This window comes from Zeus faber (genome assembly GCF_960531495.2).
Source record: "Zeus faber genome assembly, chromosome: 1".
Lineage (NCBI taxonomy): Eukaryota > Metazoa > Chordata > Actinopteri > Zeiformes > Zeidae > Zeus > Zeus faber.
Genome location: NC_137193.1, coordinates 14,740,851 through 14,755,546, shown reverse-complemented (window position 1 = coordinate 14,755,546; position 14,696 = coordinate 14,740,851). Strand labels below are relative to the sequence as shown.

The 14,696-nt window shown below is 43.4% G+C and overlaps 1 protein-coding gene across 1 annotated transcript in view; it reads left to right on the top strand.

The window, feature by feature from the left end:
* samd12 (sterile alpha motif domain containing 12) overlaps nucleotides 1-14,696 on the top strand; it is a gene marked incomplete at both ends in the record, with an annotated part of 127,689 nt that overhangs the window by 29,374 nt on the left and 83,619 nt on the right. The window contains one exon of the mRNA XM_080008435.1: nucleotides 12,570-12,699. Within this exon, the coding sequence (XP_079864561.1) occupies nucleotides 12,570-12,699 (130 nt within the window). The remainder of the gene's footprint in view (nucleotides 1-12,569; nucleotides 12,700-14,696) is intronic.

Sequence of the window (14,696 nt, the reverse complement as noted above, 5' to 3'; positions counted from 1 at the left end):
GGGAGAAGAGAGAGAGGGATGGAGGGAGAGGGGAGAAGAGAGAGATGGAGGGAGAGGGGAGAAGAGAGAGAGATGGAGGAGAGGGGAGAAGAGAGAGAGAGATGGAGGGAGAGGGGAGAAGAGAGAGAGAGATGGAGGGAGAGGGGAGAAGAGAGAGAGAGATGGAGGGAGAGGGGAGAAGAGAGAGGGATGGAGGGAGAGGGGAAAAGAGAGAGGGATGGAGGGAGAGGGGGAGAAGAGAGAGGGATGGAGGGAGAGGGGAGAAGAGAGAGAGGGGATGGAGGGAGAGGGGAGAAGAGAGAGAGGGATGGAGGGAGAGGGAGAAGAGAGAGGGATGGGGAGGGAGAGGGGAGATAGAGAGAGATGGAGGGAGAGGGGAGAAGAGAGAGAGGGATGGAGGGAGAGGGGAGAAGAGAGAGATGGAGGGAGAGGGGAGAAGAGAGAGAGAGATGGAGGGAGAGGGAGAAGAGAGAGAGGGATGGAGGGAGAGGGAGAAGAGAGAGATGGAGGGAGAGGGGAGAAGAGAGAGAGAGATGGAGGGAGAGGGAGAAGAGAGAGAGATGGAGGGGAGGGGAGAAGAGAGAGAGGGATGGAGGAGAGGGGAGATGAGAGAGATGGAGGGAGAGGGGAGAAGAGAGAGAGAGATGGAGGGAGAGGGAGAAGAGAGAGAGGGTGGAGGGAGAGGGGAGTAGAGAGAGATGGAGGGAGAGGGGAGAAGAGAGAGTGAGATGGAGGGAGGGGAGAAGAGAGAGAGATGGAGGGTGAGGGGAGAAGAGAGAGAGAGATGGAGGGAGAGGGGAGAGAGAAGAGAGAGATGGAGGGTGAGGGGAGAAGAGAGAGAGAGAGGAGGGAGAGGGGAGAAGAGAGAGAGAGATGGAGGGAGAGGGGAGAAGAGAGAGAGTTGGAGGGAGAGGGGAGAAGAGAGAGAGAGATGGAGGGTGAGGGGAGAGAGAGAGAGAGATGGAGGGAGAGGGGGAGAAGAGAGAGAGATGGAGGGAGAGGGGAGAAGAGAGAGAGAGATGGAGGGAGAGGGGAGAAGAGAGAGAGAGATGGAGGGAGAGGGGAGAAGAGTGAGAGAGATGGAGGGAGTGGGGAGAAGAGGAGTGAGGATGGAGGGAGAGGGTGAGAGAGTGAGGGATGGGGTGAGGGGAGAAGAGAGAGAGGGATGGAGGGAGAGGGGAGAAGAGAGAGGGATGGAGGGAGAGGGGAGAAGAGAGAGAGAGATGGAGGGAGAGGGGAGAAGAGAGAGAGATGGAGGGAGAGGGGAGAAGAGAGAGAGCAGTAATTAGCGGAAGATGGATCCACGGCCGGTGACGCGGTGGCTCCGTGTTTTTAAATAGACCTTCACTCTGTCACTCTGACTCTAATGGCTGTGCCCCCCCCTCCTCCTCCCCTCCCTTCCTCCCCTCCTCCTCCTCTCATCCTCTCATCCTCCCCTTCCTCCTCTCATCCTCCCCTTCCTCCTCTCATCCTCCCCTTCCTCCTCTCTTCCTCCTCTCATCCTCCCCTTCCTCCTCTCATCCTCCCCTTCCTCCTCTCTTCCTCCTCTCATCCTCTCATCCTCCCCTTCCTCCTCTCATCCTCTCATCCTCCCCTTCCTCCTCTCATCCTCTCTTCCTCCCCTTCCTCCTCTCTTCCTCCTCTCTTCCTCCTCTCATCCTCCTCCTCCTCTCTTCATCCTCTCTTCCTCCTCCTCCTCTCTTCCTCCTCTCTTCCTCCCATCACGCACTCTCGGCCGCACGTCCAGTCTGGTGTAGTGTCAGGTTGTGGCCACTAGATGGCGACAGATGAGCGCGGATCCACTGAAGCTCCAGTCTCTGAAATATTAACGTTTGAAGAGAGACATTCAGTAGACATAGAAAATACATATATACTGTACATACACATATACATATATATACTGTACATATATACTGTACATACACATAAACATACATATATACTGTACATACACATATATACTGTACATATGTATATACACATATATACTGTACATACATATATACTGTACATATGTATATACAGACATATATACTGTACATACATATATACACACATATATACTGTACATATATACTGGACATACACATATAATTTGCATACATACAAACATACATGCATTTACACTATACACAGATATATACAGTACATATATACTGTACAGACATATATATTGTACATATATACATACAGTATATACTATACATACATATGTACTGTACATATAAACTGTACATACTTATATACTGTACATGTATATGTACTGTGCAATATACTGTACATACATATGCACTGTACATACATACTGTACATACATATTGTACATATATACTGTGCATACATATATACTGTACATACATATGTACTTGCCGACAGTACTGTACATACATGCTGTACATCTATGCACTGTACATACAGTATATACTGTTTGTAATATATTGTACATATATACTGTACATACTTGTATACTGTACATACATATGTTCTGTACATAAATATATACAACTGCACTTTTCATACATATATTCTGTACATATATATTGTACATAATTATGTATTGTACATATATACTGTATATACCTATATACACTGTACATACATACAGTATATACTGTATATACATACTGCATATACCGTACATACAGTATATACTGTACATTCATATATACACATTACATTTACTGTATACTGTACATACATATACTGTACATACATATATACTGGACATACATATATACTGTACATACATATATATTGCACATACATATATACTGTACATGTATACTGTACATACATACATACATACAGACATACATACATACATACATACATACATACATACATACATACATACATACATACATACATACATACATGCATTTACACTATACATAGATATATACAGTACATATATACTGTACAGACATATATATTGTACATATATACTGTAGATACATACAGTATATGCTGCACATACATATGTACTGTACATACTTATATACTGTATATGTATGGTACAAATATACTGTACACACATATATACTGTACATACATATACACTGTACATACATACTGGACATACATATTGTACATATATTGTACATACGTGTATACTGTACATGCATATGTACTTGCTGACTGTACTGTACATAAATGCTGTACATATATGCACTGTACATACACTATATACTGAATGTACATATTTTGTACATATATACTGTACATACAAATGTACTGTACATACATACATAAATACATACAAATGCACTTTACATACATATATTCTGCACATATATATTGTACATACATATGTACTCTACGTATATACATATATACACTGTACATACATATAGTTTATACATACTGAATATACTGTACATACATATATACCTTACATTTACTTATATACTGTACATACGTACATATATACATCAAAGATGTCCCCTCTCTGTTGCTACGGAAACATATGGAACGCGGCACCAACACTGTTGCACACTTCTATATATACAGAAAATACCGATCGGCCACTAATATTGTGTAGCTCCCCCTCGTGCCCCCAAAACAGCTGTGACCCGTGGAGGCATGGACTCCACAAGACCCCTGAAGGTGTCCTGTGGTGTCTGGCACCAAGACGTGAGCAGCAGATCCTTTAACTCCTGCGAGTTGGGAGGTGGGGCCTCCATGGATCAGGCTTGTTGTTCCAGCACATCCCACAGACGCTCCATTGGATCAGACCCTAACCCCACCCATCCACATGATGTGGAAGAAAACGTGATTCATCAGACCAGGCCACCTCCTTCCATTGCTCAATGGTCCAGTTCTGATGCTCACGTGTCCATTGTAGGAGCTTTCGGTGGTGAACAGGGGTCATCATGGACACTCTGACCGGTCTGTGTCTACTCAGCCCCATACGCAGCAAGCTGTGATCCACTGTGTGTTCTGACACCTTTCTATCACAGCAGCATTTACTTTTTCCAACAATTAGTGCTACAGTAGCTCTTCTGTGGGATCAGACCAGACAAGTTAGACTTCACTCCCCACGCGCATCGATGAGCCCATGAGTGCCCATGACCCTGTCGCCGGTTCACCGGTTGTCCTTCCTTGGACCACTTTTGGTCGGTACTAACCACTGCATACATAGCGGGTACACCCCACAAGACCTGTCGTTTTGGAGATGCTCTGACCCAGTCGTCTATCCATCACAATGTGGTCCTTGTCAAAGTGGCTCAGATCCTTACGCTTGACCATTTTTCCTGCTTCCAACACATCAACTTCAACAACCGACTGTTCACTTGCTGCCTCATACATCCCACTGCTTGACAGTTGCCACTGGAACCAGATGATCATGATTATTTAAATACATGTTTTTGGGGCATCAGAAAATGGTTAGAGTTCCAGGGCTGAGAAAAAGGGTTATAACTAACATTGTTAACACTGTGCTACATTACAGATAAATACAAAACCTAATAACCAGCCTTTAAAATATAAATTAAATTCACAAGCGATGCGCGCACGAAGAGAGCCGCCTGTCCGAGCACATATGGTACCTACCCTGGTTGAACATTACATCGGCTAAACTTATTAGATATTATTACTTATTAGTGTACATTAATAATTTTATTAATGTACACATTTGAATGAAATATTGACATAATTTGCATTGAGTGGCATACAGAAGATAATTTTTTCCATTGTGTTGGTTGTGCTCACTAAACTTGCTGGGCAGGGTTGCCAGGTCTGTGACAAAACCAGCCCAAACTGGCCAATAAAACCAGCCTAAAAATCCCACAGCATTGCTATCATCGCTATTACAACGCTTCAAAAATTAGCCCACTTCCACAGGAAAACCATGCACCTGGCAACCCTGCATTCCCAGACCCCCCCCCGGGGCTCGGGAACACCACCTATCGACGCGTTGAAAACACGATTTGGAAATTGAAGAATGTGATTTACAGTTTCAGTAATTATATGCACAATATCTTTCAGACTTTTAGACGAGTCGACTTCATGCTGCGGGCAGACATGAAGTGAGCCGCCTGTTAATTACCGACAAAAGCCGCTCGTCAAAAGCTGTAATTAACTCTTCTCAATGTGTCAGGAGAACAAGCAAGCAGACCGAACATTTATTTTTGCTAAAATTTGTTTCAAATGAAAAGCCCTCTAGCGTTATTGGGTCCAGCCACCCGGGTTTGGAGGTTCATTTTGACAAGGCTCAGCTCCTGAATGGAGTTATTCTTTTCCTGCGATTAAGCGACCAATGGAAAACTTGGTCGAGTGGGACTCTTCTGGTCGACTCATGTTCGGTCGCTATTTGGGGGCAGCCCTAGGCTGATTGGTATGTAATATATATATATATATATATATATATATATATATATATACACATATACAGTGTATATATGTATATATAGAGAGAGAGAGAGATACAGTAGAGAGAGAGAGAGAGCTATAGTATAACACAAAACCATGTGGATGCACGTGACATAAAAAAAGGGTGCGTCTTCCGATGTAGTGCGGATATAGGGTGGTGCGCGTGCGTGTGTGCGCATTCCATCTGCTCAGTTTGTGTGTGAACGCCAGGGTGCATGTTCACACACTCGCACACACCTACACCTTGCACCCTGTCCTATTACACCCAGAAAGGAAGCTCCTTTTCCTTCCTTTTTGTTCTTCTCTCAACCCCGTGCTCCCTAATTGGCTCAGCGCACGGTGAACACCTCTCTCTCTCTCTCTCTCTCTCTCTCTCTCTCCCTCTCTCTCCCCCTCTCTCCCTCTCTCTCCCTCTCTCTCACCCTCTCTCCCTCTCTCTCCCTCTCTCTCCCGGTGGGCAGCCCTGCAGCCCTGCAGCCCTGCAGCCGGTGGCTCCCCTATTGTACCGGCCTCCAGGAACACAGCGCTGAATGCAAAACACTGTTTTCTCCCTCCCTCCCTCAGTCCAAGCAGGCAGGAGATGAAAACTCTCAGTGTTGATGAATCTGTTACGCACGGGAGCGAGGAGGAGGAGGAGGAGGAGGAGGAGGAGGAGGAGGAGACTAGATATCATGGAGTTTCTAACGTCCGTAAACTGCTCAGTGATTTGAATCAGGGGCAGTGAAGACCAAAACTTTGACCGCTACACCAGTTCTCCCCCTAGAAACATGGAAAGCGCCGCAGGGCTGGGCTGAACTCCGTAGACGGTCGCCGCGCCTACCGCCCGCGTAACTAGTGATTGTTCGAAATGCATCCACCCAAGTGGAGGACATGGGGAGGAGATCATCGCCGGCCGCCTGGCACTCATCTGGGAGCCATTCACAGAACCAAGGCTTTTGTAAATTTGTTTGTACTTTAGGCCGAGTTCAAATCAAAACGCCTCCAACTTTTTAATTTGAGTCCTTTTTTTTTTTTTTTTTTTTTTTTACGAAATGACAAGACACAACGACCCGTTGTTTTGTGTTGTTTTGTGAACGTAAGATTCTTTTAGAATAAAGCAAAAGTAAGTCGGGGTAACAAAATACTGCAAATGGTAAATATTGAGGTATTCACCCAAAAATCGCAGTATCAGAATATATGATTTAGTGTGTGTGTGTGTGTGAACAAAGTAATCCAAAAATAGGTAGAGAATCGTCCCATGTCACGAATTTCGTGTTCTCCCTCCCCTCTCCTTAATTCTCCTCCCTCCCCTATTCCAGTGGCCGAAGTCCCTCCATCCCTCCATCCATCCCTCCTCCCCCCCTCCGCTCCATCCTCCTCTTCCTCTCACTCTGCCCACCATTTCTTCACACTTTCAACATTAGGATGCGCGGAATACATTTTCGCATTCACTCCGTGTCTCACCTGCCGGAGGTAAGAGAGAGGTGGGGGTGGAGAGAGAGAGCGAGAGAGAGAGAGAGAGAGAGAGAGAGAGAGAGAGAGAGAGAGGTGTGGGTGGAGAGAGAGAGAGAGAGAGAGAGAGAGAGAGAGAGAGAGAGAGAGAGAGAGAGAGAGGTGTGGGTGGAGAGAGAGAGAGAGAGAGAGAGAGAGAGAGAGAGAGAGAGGTGGGGGTGGTGAGAGAGAGATGGCACATACAGGAATAAGGAGGAAGGAGGTGAGAAAAGGAGACGGAAGGAAAGATGAGAGTAAGAGGAGAGGGAGGCTGTGAGTGATGCGACAGGGACGGGAGCAGATTGAACACGAGGGAGGGACGAGCGGCGAGGGAGGGGGAGGGCGGAGGGACGGAGGGACGGAGGGAAGACGGAGGAGAAGCTGCCGGTACCTGTCTTACTGCCTCGGCCGACGTCGCTTCCAATCGCTATGCTCTACCACTCTGCTGGAGTGGAGGTGCAATTTTAATCAGCTCCATGTACCTCTCTCTCTCTCTCTCTGTCCCTCTATCTCTCTCTCTCTCTCTATCTCTCTCTCTCTCTCTCTCTCTCTCTCTCTCCCCCTCTATCTCCATCTCTCTCGCCATCTCTCTCTCTATCCCTCTCTATCCCTCTCTCTCCCCCTTTCCCTCTCTATCTCTCTCTAACTCTCCACTCTATCTCTCTTTCTCCCTCTCTCTATCCCTCTCTCTCTCTCCCTCTCCCTCTCTCCCTCTAACTCTCTCTCTCTCTCTCTCCCTCTCTATCTCTCTCTCTCCCTCTCTCTCCCCCTCTCCCTCTCTCTCTCTCTCTCTCTCTCCCTCTCTCCCTTTCTCTCTCTCTCTTTCTCTCTCCCCCTCTCTCCCTCTCTCTCTCTCTCTCCCTCTCTCTATCTCTCCCTGTCTCTCTCTCTCTCTCTCTCTGTCTCTCTCTCTCTGTACAAAGGAGGGGGTCTGGGCTACAAAGGGAGCGGTCCTTATAGTGAACAGCGGACTCAAACCAGGTGAAGGAACCAGCAGATCCCTGCCTGCCAAGCTCTCTCTCGACAGGGATGTCTGTGCTCTTGCTGACCTGTGATTTGTCTCCGGTTCTGTTGATTTTTTGGTTCCCTCGTACTCAAGTTTTCTGCTGCTGTGACGTGACTTACTGAAAATGGAGGAAACTTAAAAGTCGAAGTCTCTCTCTCTCTCTGTCTTTCTCTCTCTGTATGAAATTGTAGTATCCCCCTCTTTAATCAGAGCCCACGGGGCTCCCAGGGTTCTGCGCTCTCTCTAAATAAGTACAAATACTTAGTTACTTTCTGTACTCAAGTACTCTGTACTCACTTTTCAATTAACTGTACATAACTGAGGTATCTTTATTTTCTAGTATGTACTAGTACATGTAGTTTGTACTACTGTACTTTTCAGAACATCTGTACTTTTAACTTCTCTACATTCATAACATTACTTTAGTTGTGTTACTTTCGTTGCATTACTTTAGTTTAGTCGCATTACTTTAGTGTCTTTACTGTAGTCGCACTACTTTAGTTTCATTACATGACTTCATCGCGTTACTTTAGTCGTGTTACTTTAGTTGCTTTACTTAAGTTGTGTTACTTAAGTGCCTTTACTTTAGTCGCACTACTTTTGTTGCATTGCTTTACTTTAGTTGCTTTACTTTAGTTGCTTTACTTTAGTCACATTACTTTAGTCGCGTTACTTTGGTCACGTTACTTTAGTTGCTTAACTTAAGTTGCTTTTCTTTAGTTGCTTTACTTTAGTTGCTTTACATTAGTTGCACTACTTAAGGTGCATTACTTTAGTGGCTTTACTTTAGTTGCACTACTTTAGGTGCATTACTTTAGTTGCTTTACTTTAGTTGCTTTTCTTTAGTTGCACTACTTAAGCTGCATTACTTTAGTTGCTTTACCTTAGTTGCTTTACTTTAGTTGCGCTACTTTAGTTTCTTTGCTGTAGTTGCTTTACTTTAGTCACGCTACTTCAGCTGCATTACTTAATTTTAGGTGCGCCGTAGGAAGCACCGTAAGAAGAAGAAGAAGAAGACGACTTTAGCTGCAATACTTTAGTTCAGTCGCATAATTTTAGTCCTATTACTTTAGTCACATTACTTTAGTTGCGAGTACTTTAGTTGCTTTGCTCTTGCTGCATTACTTCAGTGTCTTTACTGAAGTGGCACTACTTTAGTTGCAATATTTTACTTTATTGTGTTACTTTAGTCACGTTACTTTAATCACATTTAGTGCCTTTACTGTAGTCACACTTCTTTAATTGCATTACTTTAATTTATGGCATTACTTTAGTGCCTTAACTGTAGTCACACTACATGAGTTACATTACTTAACTATATCACATTACTTTATTCACGTTACTTTGGTTTGTCGCTTTACTTTTAGTCGATTTGCTTAAGTCACATCATTTTGTTGCACTACTTTATTGCGTTACTTTAGCTTTGTTACTTTAGACTCATTACTTTAGACTCATTACTTTAGTTGCTTTACTTTAGTTGCTTTACTTTAGTTGCTTTACTTTAGTGGCGCTACGATAGTTGCATTACTCTACTTTATTGTGTTACTTTGGTTGTGTTACTTTAGTTTGTTGTATTTTTTTATGAGGGTTGATATTTGTATATTATTCAACTCTTATCACACTCTTTCTATTGCATGAGAAAAAAAGCTACTTGAGACACTTTATGCCATATTATAGACTGACAATATGATAGATATGACGAGTATTTTTACTTTAAAACTCTAACTTTAGGTAAGTCTGAGAGCAAGTTACTTTTATACTACTGAAGTAGAAACATCAATGTTGTACTTTGATTTTCAACAGAGTAAAATATAACATTCTACGCAATAAAGGGACTCTTTTCTTTTTTCCATTGCCTCCATCCAGCAACATTGCTCCACGCCGAGTGCAGTGGAGCGCGTCACTGTGGCGTCATCGGCCTCCGGCGTTCGATTATTAGTTCATTAAACGTCTGATCTCCTTTGAAAAAGAACGAAACAAACAGCAAACACAGCGAGACGGGAGCGCTCCATTCCCTCTTAGTGGGAAGCTCTTAGTGTTCCATAGCAGCGGTTTGAAGCACAGAGGCCATTAAGAAATTAGAAAGAGTGGAAGTCCACACTGAGAGCCGGAGTCAGGGCTACCAGCATCAAACGCCAATTACCACGTTCCAGTTAGCTAATTACTCATTAGCCAACTCACAACACTTCTATATTCATGAAGCAGGACGTGTAGAGTAATAATAGTAATAATAATAATAATAACGATGATGGTAATGATAATAATAATAATCATATAACCAGATACCAGCGGTGGTACAGCCACGGGTTATGTAGCCGCAGGCAACCGTAGTGCATTGCACTGCTGCCTCACAGCAAGAAGGTCCTGGGTTCGATTCCCGCCTGGGGCGCTGTTGGCACCGTGCTCCGGCCGGGTTATCTCCCAAATAGGAGCCTTTCTGTGTGGAGTTTGCATGTTCTCCCCGTGCTCACATGGGGTTTCCTCCACCTACCATCAGTAAGGACCCCCACCAAAAACATGCACCCATCATCGTCTGACCAGCGATGGACACTTATCACCTGGTCCCCGGGCGCGTCCACGTACGCTGCCCACTGCTCCTGGCTGTGCCCCCGGAGGAAGGACAAGCCAGGATGGGTCAAAAGCAGAGAATCCATTTCACCGGCCACCATCAAAGCATGTGCATGCGTGTTTGTGTGTGTGCATGTGTTGTAGTGTGGTGTGTTGCATGACGAATAAAGACTCTTTCTTCTTCTTTCTAGATTTGTGGTCGGTTCCGTTCCTGGGGTTAGGGTTTCACTTGTATGTATCCAGGGTCGGTTTATTAATACAGGTGAACTGGGTCGGGATGTGCTATTTGATTTGAACGTAGGGTATGGGTTGGGTCCGGGTGATACAAAAAAAAAATACTTTAAAATACTGAGACGGAGTTTTTTCCCGCACGCCATTAGAACTGTCAACGCTGACCTCACCAGGGGTCCTAACTGAGCCATGCACTAGGCTCCACTACCTACTGTACTGTATGTAGCATACTGTACCGCATACAGTATCACTGTTCAGGGTTGTTCGTGATGCCGTATTGCTGCGCCGTACTGTTGTATACTGTGCTGTATTATCCCAAACACTACCTCACACTATTCACATTCACATGCCACTTTAATTCACATGCCACTTTAAATGCACATATCTGTATATACATAGCCATATTCCTTCAACCTATTCCATTTTATTTCAATTTATTTTTTATTGTATTTTATTCTATATATTTTTTATCTTATTCTATAAGTATTCCACTTACTGTATTACGTTTTAGGAGTCAGTTAGTCGGTCTATTAGAAAGGAATTTTCTACTTTTTATTTTATTTTATTTTTTTATTTTTTCCTAGGACATATTGTGTGCTATCACCGGGTGCGTTGCATTACATTTCACTGCATATATGTATGGAAGTATGTATATGTATGTGACAAATAAAAATCTTGAATCTTGAATCTTGAATCTTACAAAATACTTTTACAAAATGGTTGCCAAATTGTAATCAATTTCGAATTGAGTGATAATTTCAATATCAAGAGTGGATTAACAGAAAAGTATAAATTTTTGGTAATATTTAACATGCTCTGATGTCAAACTTTTATTTTTTTTTACAGTTTTGACTATGTTAAATTATGTTAAAAAGCTTATGAAGTAAAGATGATTATTATTACTTTAACTTTCACTGATTCCACCCTATCAGTCCACCAAAATCTTTTCTAAATCGTTTATGAACAACTTTGAGGCGAGAAACAAGCAATCCAGTTGCTGAATCGTCACACACATTACACAGACACCGCACGGGTACACACAGGGACTCTTGGGCACGGGCTTTCTTTGTTTCATGTACATTTCTGAAGATAAAATAAAATAAGATAAATAAATAATACATCTACAAAAAAAGCTCAGTATTTTTATGGGTTTTGTTTGGAGAAACATACAGTGGATCGTGTGGCGCCGCCTACTGTATATCAACCGCATACTTTTTTTTCCCTTTTTTTTTTTTATACATTTCCATCGTCTGCAGTTTTTTTTACGGACAGTTTGTATAAATTCCTCTTTCCTTTAAAAAGATTTGTTTGAGTTACTCAGGTGGTTCTTATTCTACTGTGGTGTGAGGCAGCTCACAAAAAACTGTTATTTCACAGTTTGTGTGTTGGCCCATCAGAGACCCAAACGTATGTACACAAGCACTGAAAAAGTGAGTTTTGCATAATAGGTCCCTTTAATGTCAGACTCTGTCGTGCTGGGCTATTGTTGTTATTATTTATTAGGTAAACATGATTACATTTTTAGGTATACGAGGGTTATTTAATTTTTTAACATACTGTATGAAAAGTTGTACGAGGAAACTAGACTGCACAGCATGGTTGACAATGGCGGAAACCTGGTTGCCTAGGGCAACTGGGCAACTGATTATTACATACGGTGTTATACAATGCTTTTTTTCTTTCTTTTTACATATGAAAATTGGTTGACAACGGGGACAATCAGATCAAACAAGATGGTTGACAATGACAGCCATCTTGTTGGCCGGGGCAGCTGGGCAACTGTTAAAGTCCTACGGAGGTGTGCAGGACTCTACCTGGAAGTACAGAGACTCACAGACGGCGCGGTGGTTAAACCTGTGAGTCAGTCGGAAATTGTGAAAATTGACACGTGATCGATAAAGTTTTTCCCTTGTTTCCTGTCCAGCCTGGGTACGTGAAGCTGTCCAAGCCGGTCGCGCTGTGGACCCAGCAGGACGTCTGTAAGTGGCTGAAGAAGCACTGTCCCAACCAGCACCAGATCTACAGCGACTCCTTCAAACAGCACGACATCACAGGTGGGTGGAGCCTGGGGGGGGATCAACGTGGGGTCCGGGGAACCGCCGGGGGGCCGTCCGAGAGGTTCCACGGGGTCCTCAAGCACATGAGATTAACGCACTAAGTATGTCGCCGGCTGATGGGTTCAGAACAAACTCTTGTTCTGATTGGCTGAAGGGAACTTGGCTTTGGATTGGTTGGATTTGTTTTTCCGCTCCCATTTCTCACGGAATAACAGTGCTGAAAGAGAAAGTATCATAATAAATAATCATCAAAATAATATCATAATAAATGAAAACTATAAAAGAAATATCATAATAAATAAAAAAATAAAAATGTAATATTGGTGTGTATCCATACCATAATATGTAGAGAGCTGACTCACAATACATACAATACAATACAATGCAAAATGACAGTAATATACTGTACAGTATACAATTTGACCTCTACTGTATGATGAGCTCCACATGTAACTGGTGAAAACGTCGCCGATCTTTTATTTCTACTTTTTTAAATAACGATTGAAAACATAAAACATAACGTTAGAGAAAATATTCAATTGAGAAAAATTCTCAAAATGACAGTTTCGCCCCGTTTTGCTCCAAGCCTCCGATTAGTGGATCCACTACACAGAGGCAAATTTTGCTTGAATCTTAAATCGCAGATGTACGGTTTTTCACTTTGCCTGAGAAAAAATGATTTATGAGTCTCGTGAAAGCACACACACTTTGTGAAAAAAGTCGTCTTTTCTCTGCGAGAGTCGAGTCGGACCATCTGCCTGAAGAGCGGCAGATCGGGAAGAAACGCTAAATGATGAAAAACGATCAACACAAATAGACAAATATAAAAATGAGGCATCAGAGTAAACGTTTTTGGGGGTGGAATCCACACTGCTCCCATAGTGAATCCCTCGCTCCAGCATATTCCACCGCCTCTCGTTCATTCATAACGTCCCGGCTCCCGTCCCAAAATCCTCCCCCTCCTCCTCCTCCTCCTCCTCCGCCTCCTTTCCCTGCTGTTGCCATCGACAACTGTAGTCACGTCTATCATCTCCCCTAACGAGGCGTCTCAAGGTCACCCCCGGCGCTAATGACGCCCCGGCCACGCCGCGCCAGGTTTCGACGGTTTAATTGCCAAATTGCTGTGCACTCTGACTCGCGGAGCACGACCGACGGCGCTAATGTGTTTATCTGCCGCCACCGACGACCGAGCGACCTCGCCAGACTCTGCGATGTGTCACTACACGACACTAATTTTACCCATGATGCACTTTGCACCCACCCTGCGTCATTTATTTATTTGAAGGAATGTGACCGCATGCTTCTTTACATTCAGGTTATTCATTTATATCTCCATTTAGTTATAAATTAGGGCCGGCAATAACGGCTTGCCCAGCTGCCCCAGGCAACTAGATTTGGGTGAGTGTCCACCATCTTGTGCGGTCCGGTTGCCCACTTTTCAAATCAACATTATAATTATATAGGATCATTGGCACTCAATTGTAAAATAATTTAAATCCGGCAACCATTTTATCGGTCTCGGCGACCAACAGATGATGCATGGTTGCCAAGGTTTTACATTTACTTCTCCAGAAGCATGAAGATTTAGTTACGTATCAGGGCCCGGTGATAATAATTGCCCAGTTGGGCCAATCATATTTGGGCAACCAGGCCTATTGTCAACCGCTTTTCAAATGGTGAAACAAGTGACAATAGTGAAAAATAGATAATAATTATAAAGGATCCTGATCACTCAATTGTGAAATAATATTTTTGAATACATTTTTAATTATACATTTTCTAATAAATTTGCAACCGTTTCGCAAGATTTTACATTTATACTGAATATCCAGAAGCATGAAGATTGTGTTGCCTAGTTGCAGCAACCACAATTTGATAACAGACCTGGTTTCCCAAATTTGGTTGCCCAACCATTTTCAAATCTCATCAAAGCAAAATTATAGAATGATTAAAATTTGGGTAACTATTTTGTCGGTTGATTCACACTTGGCAAC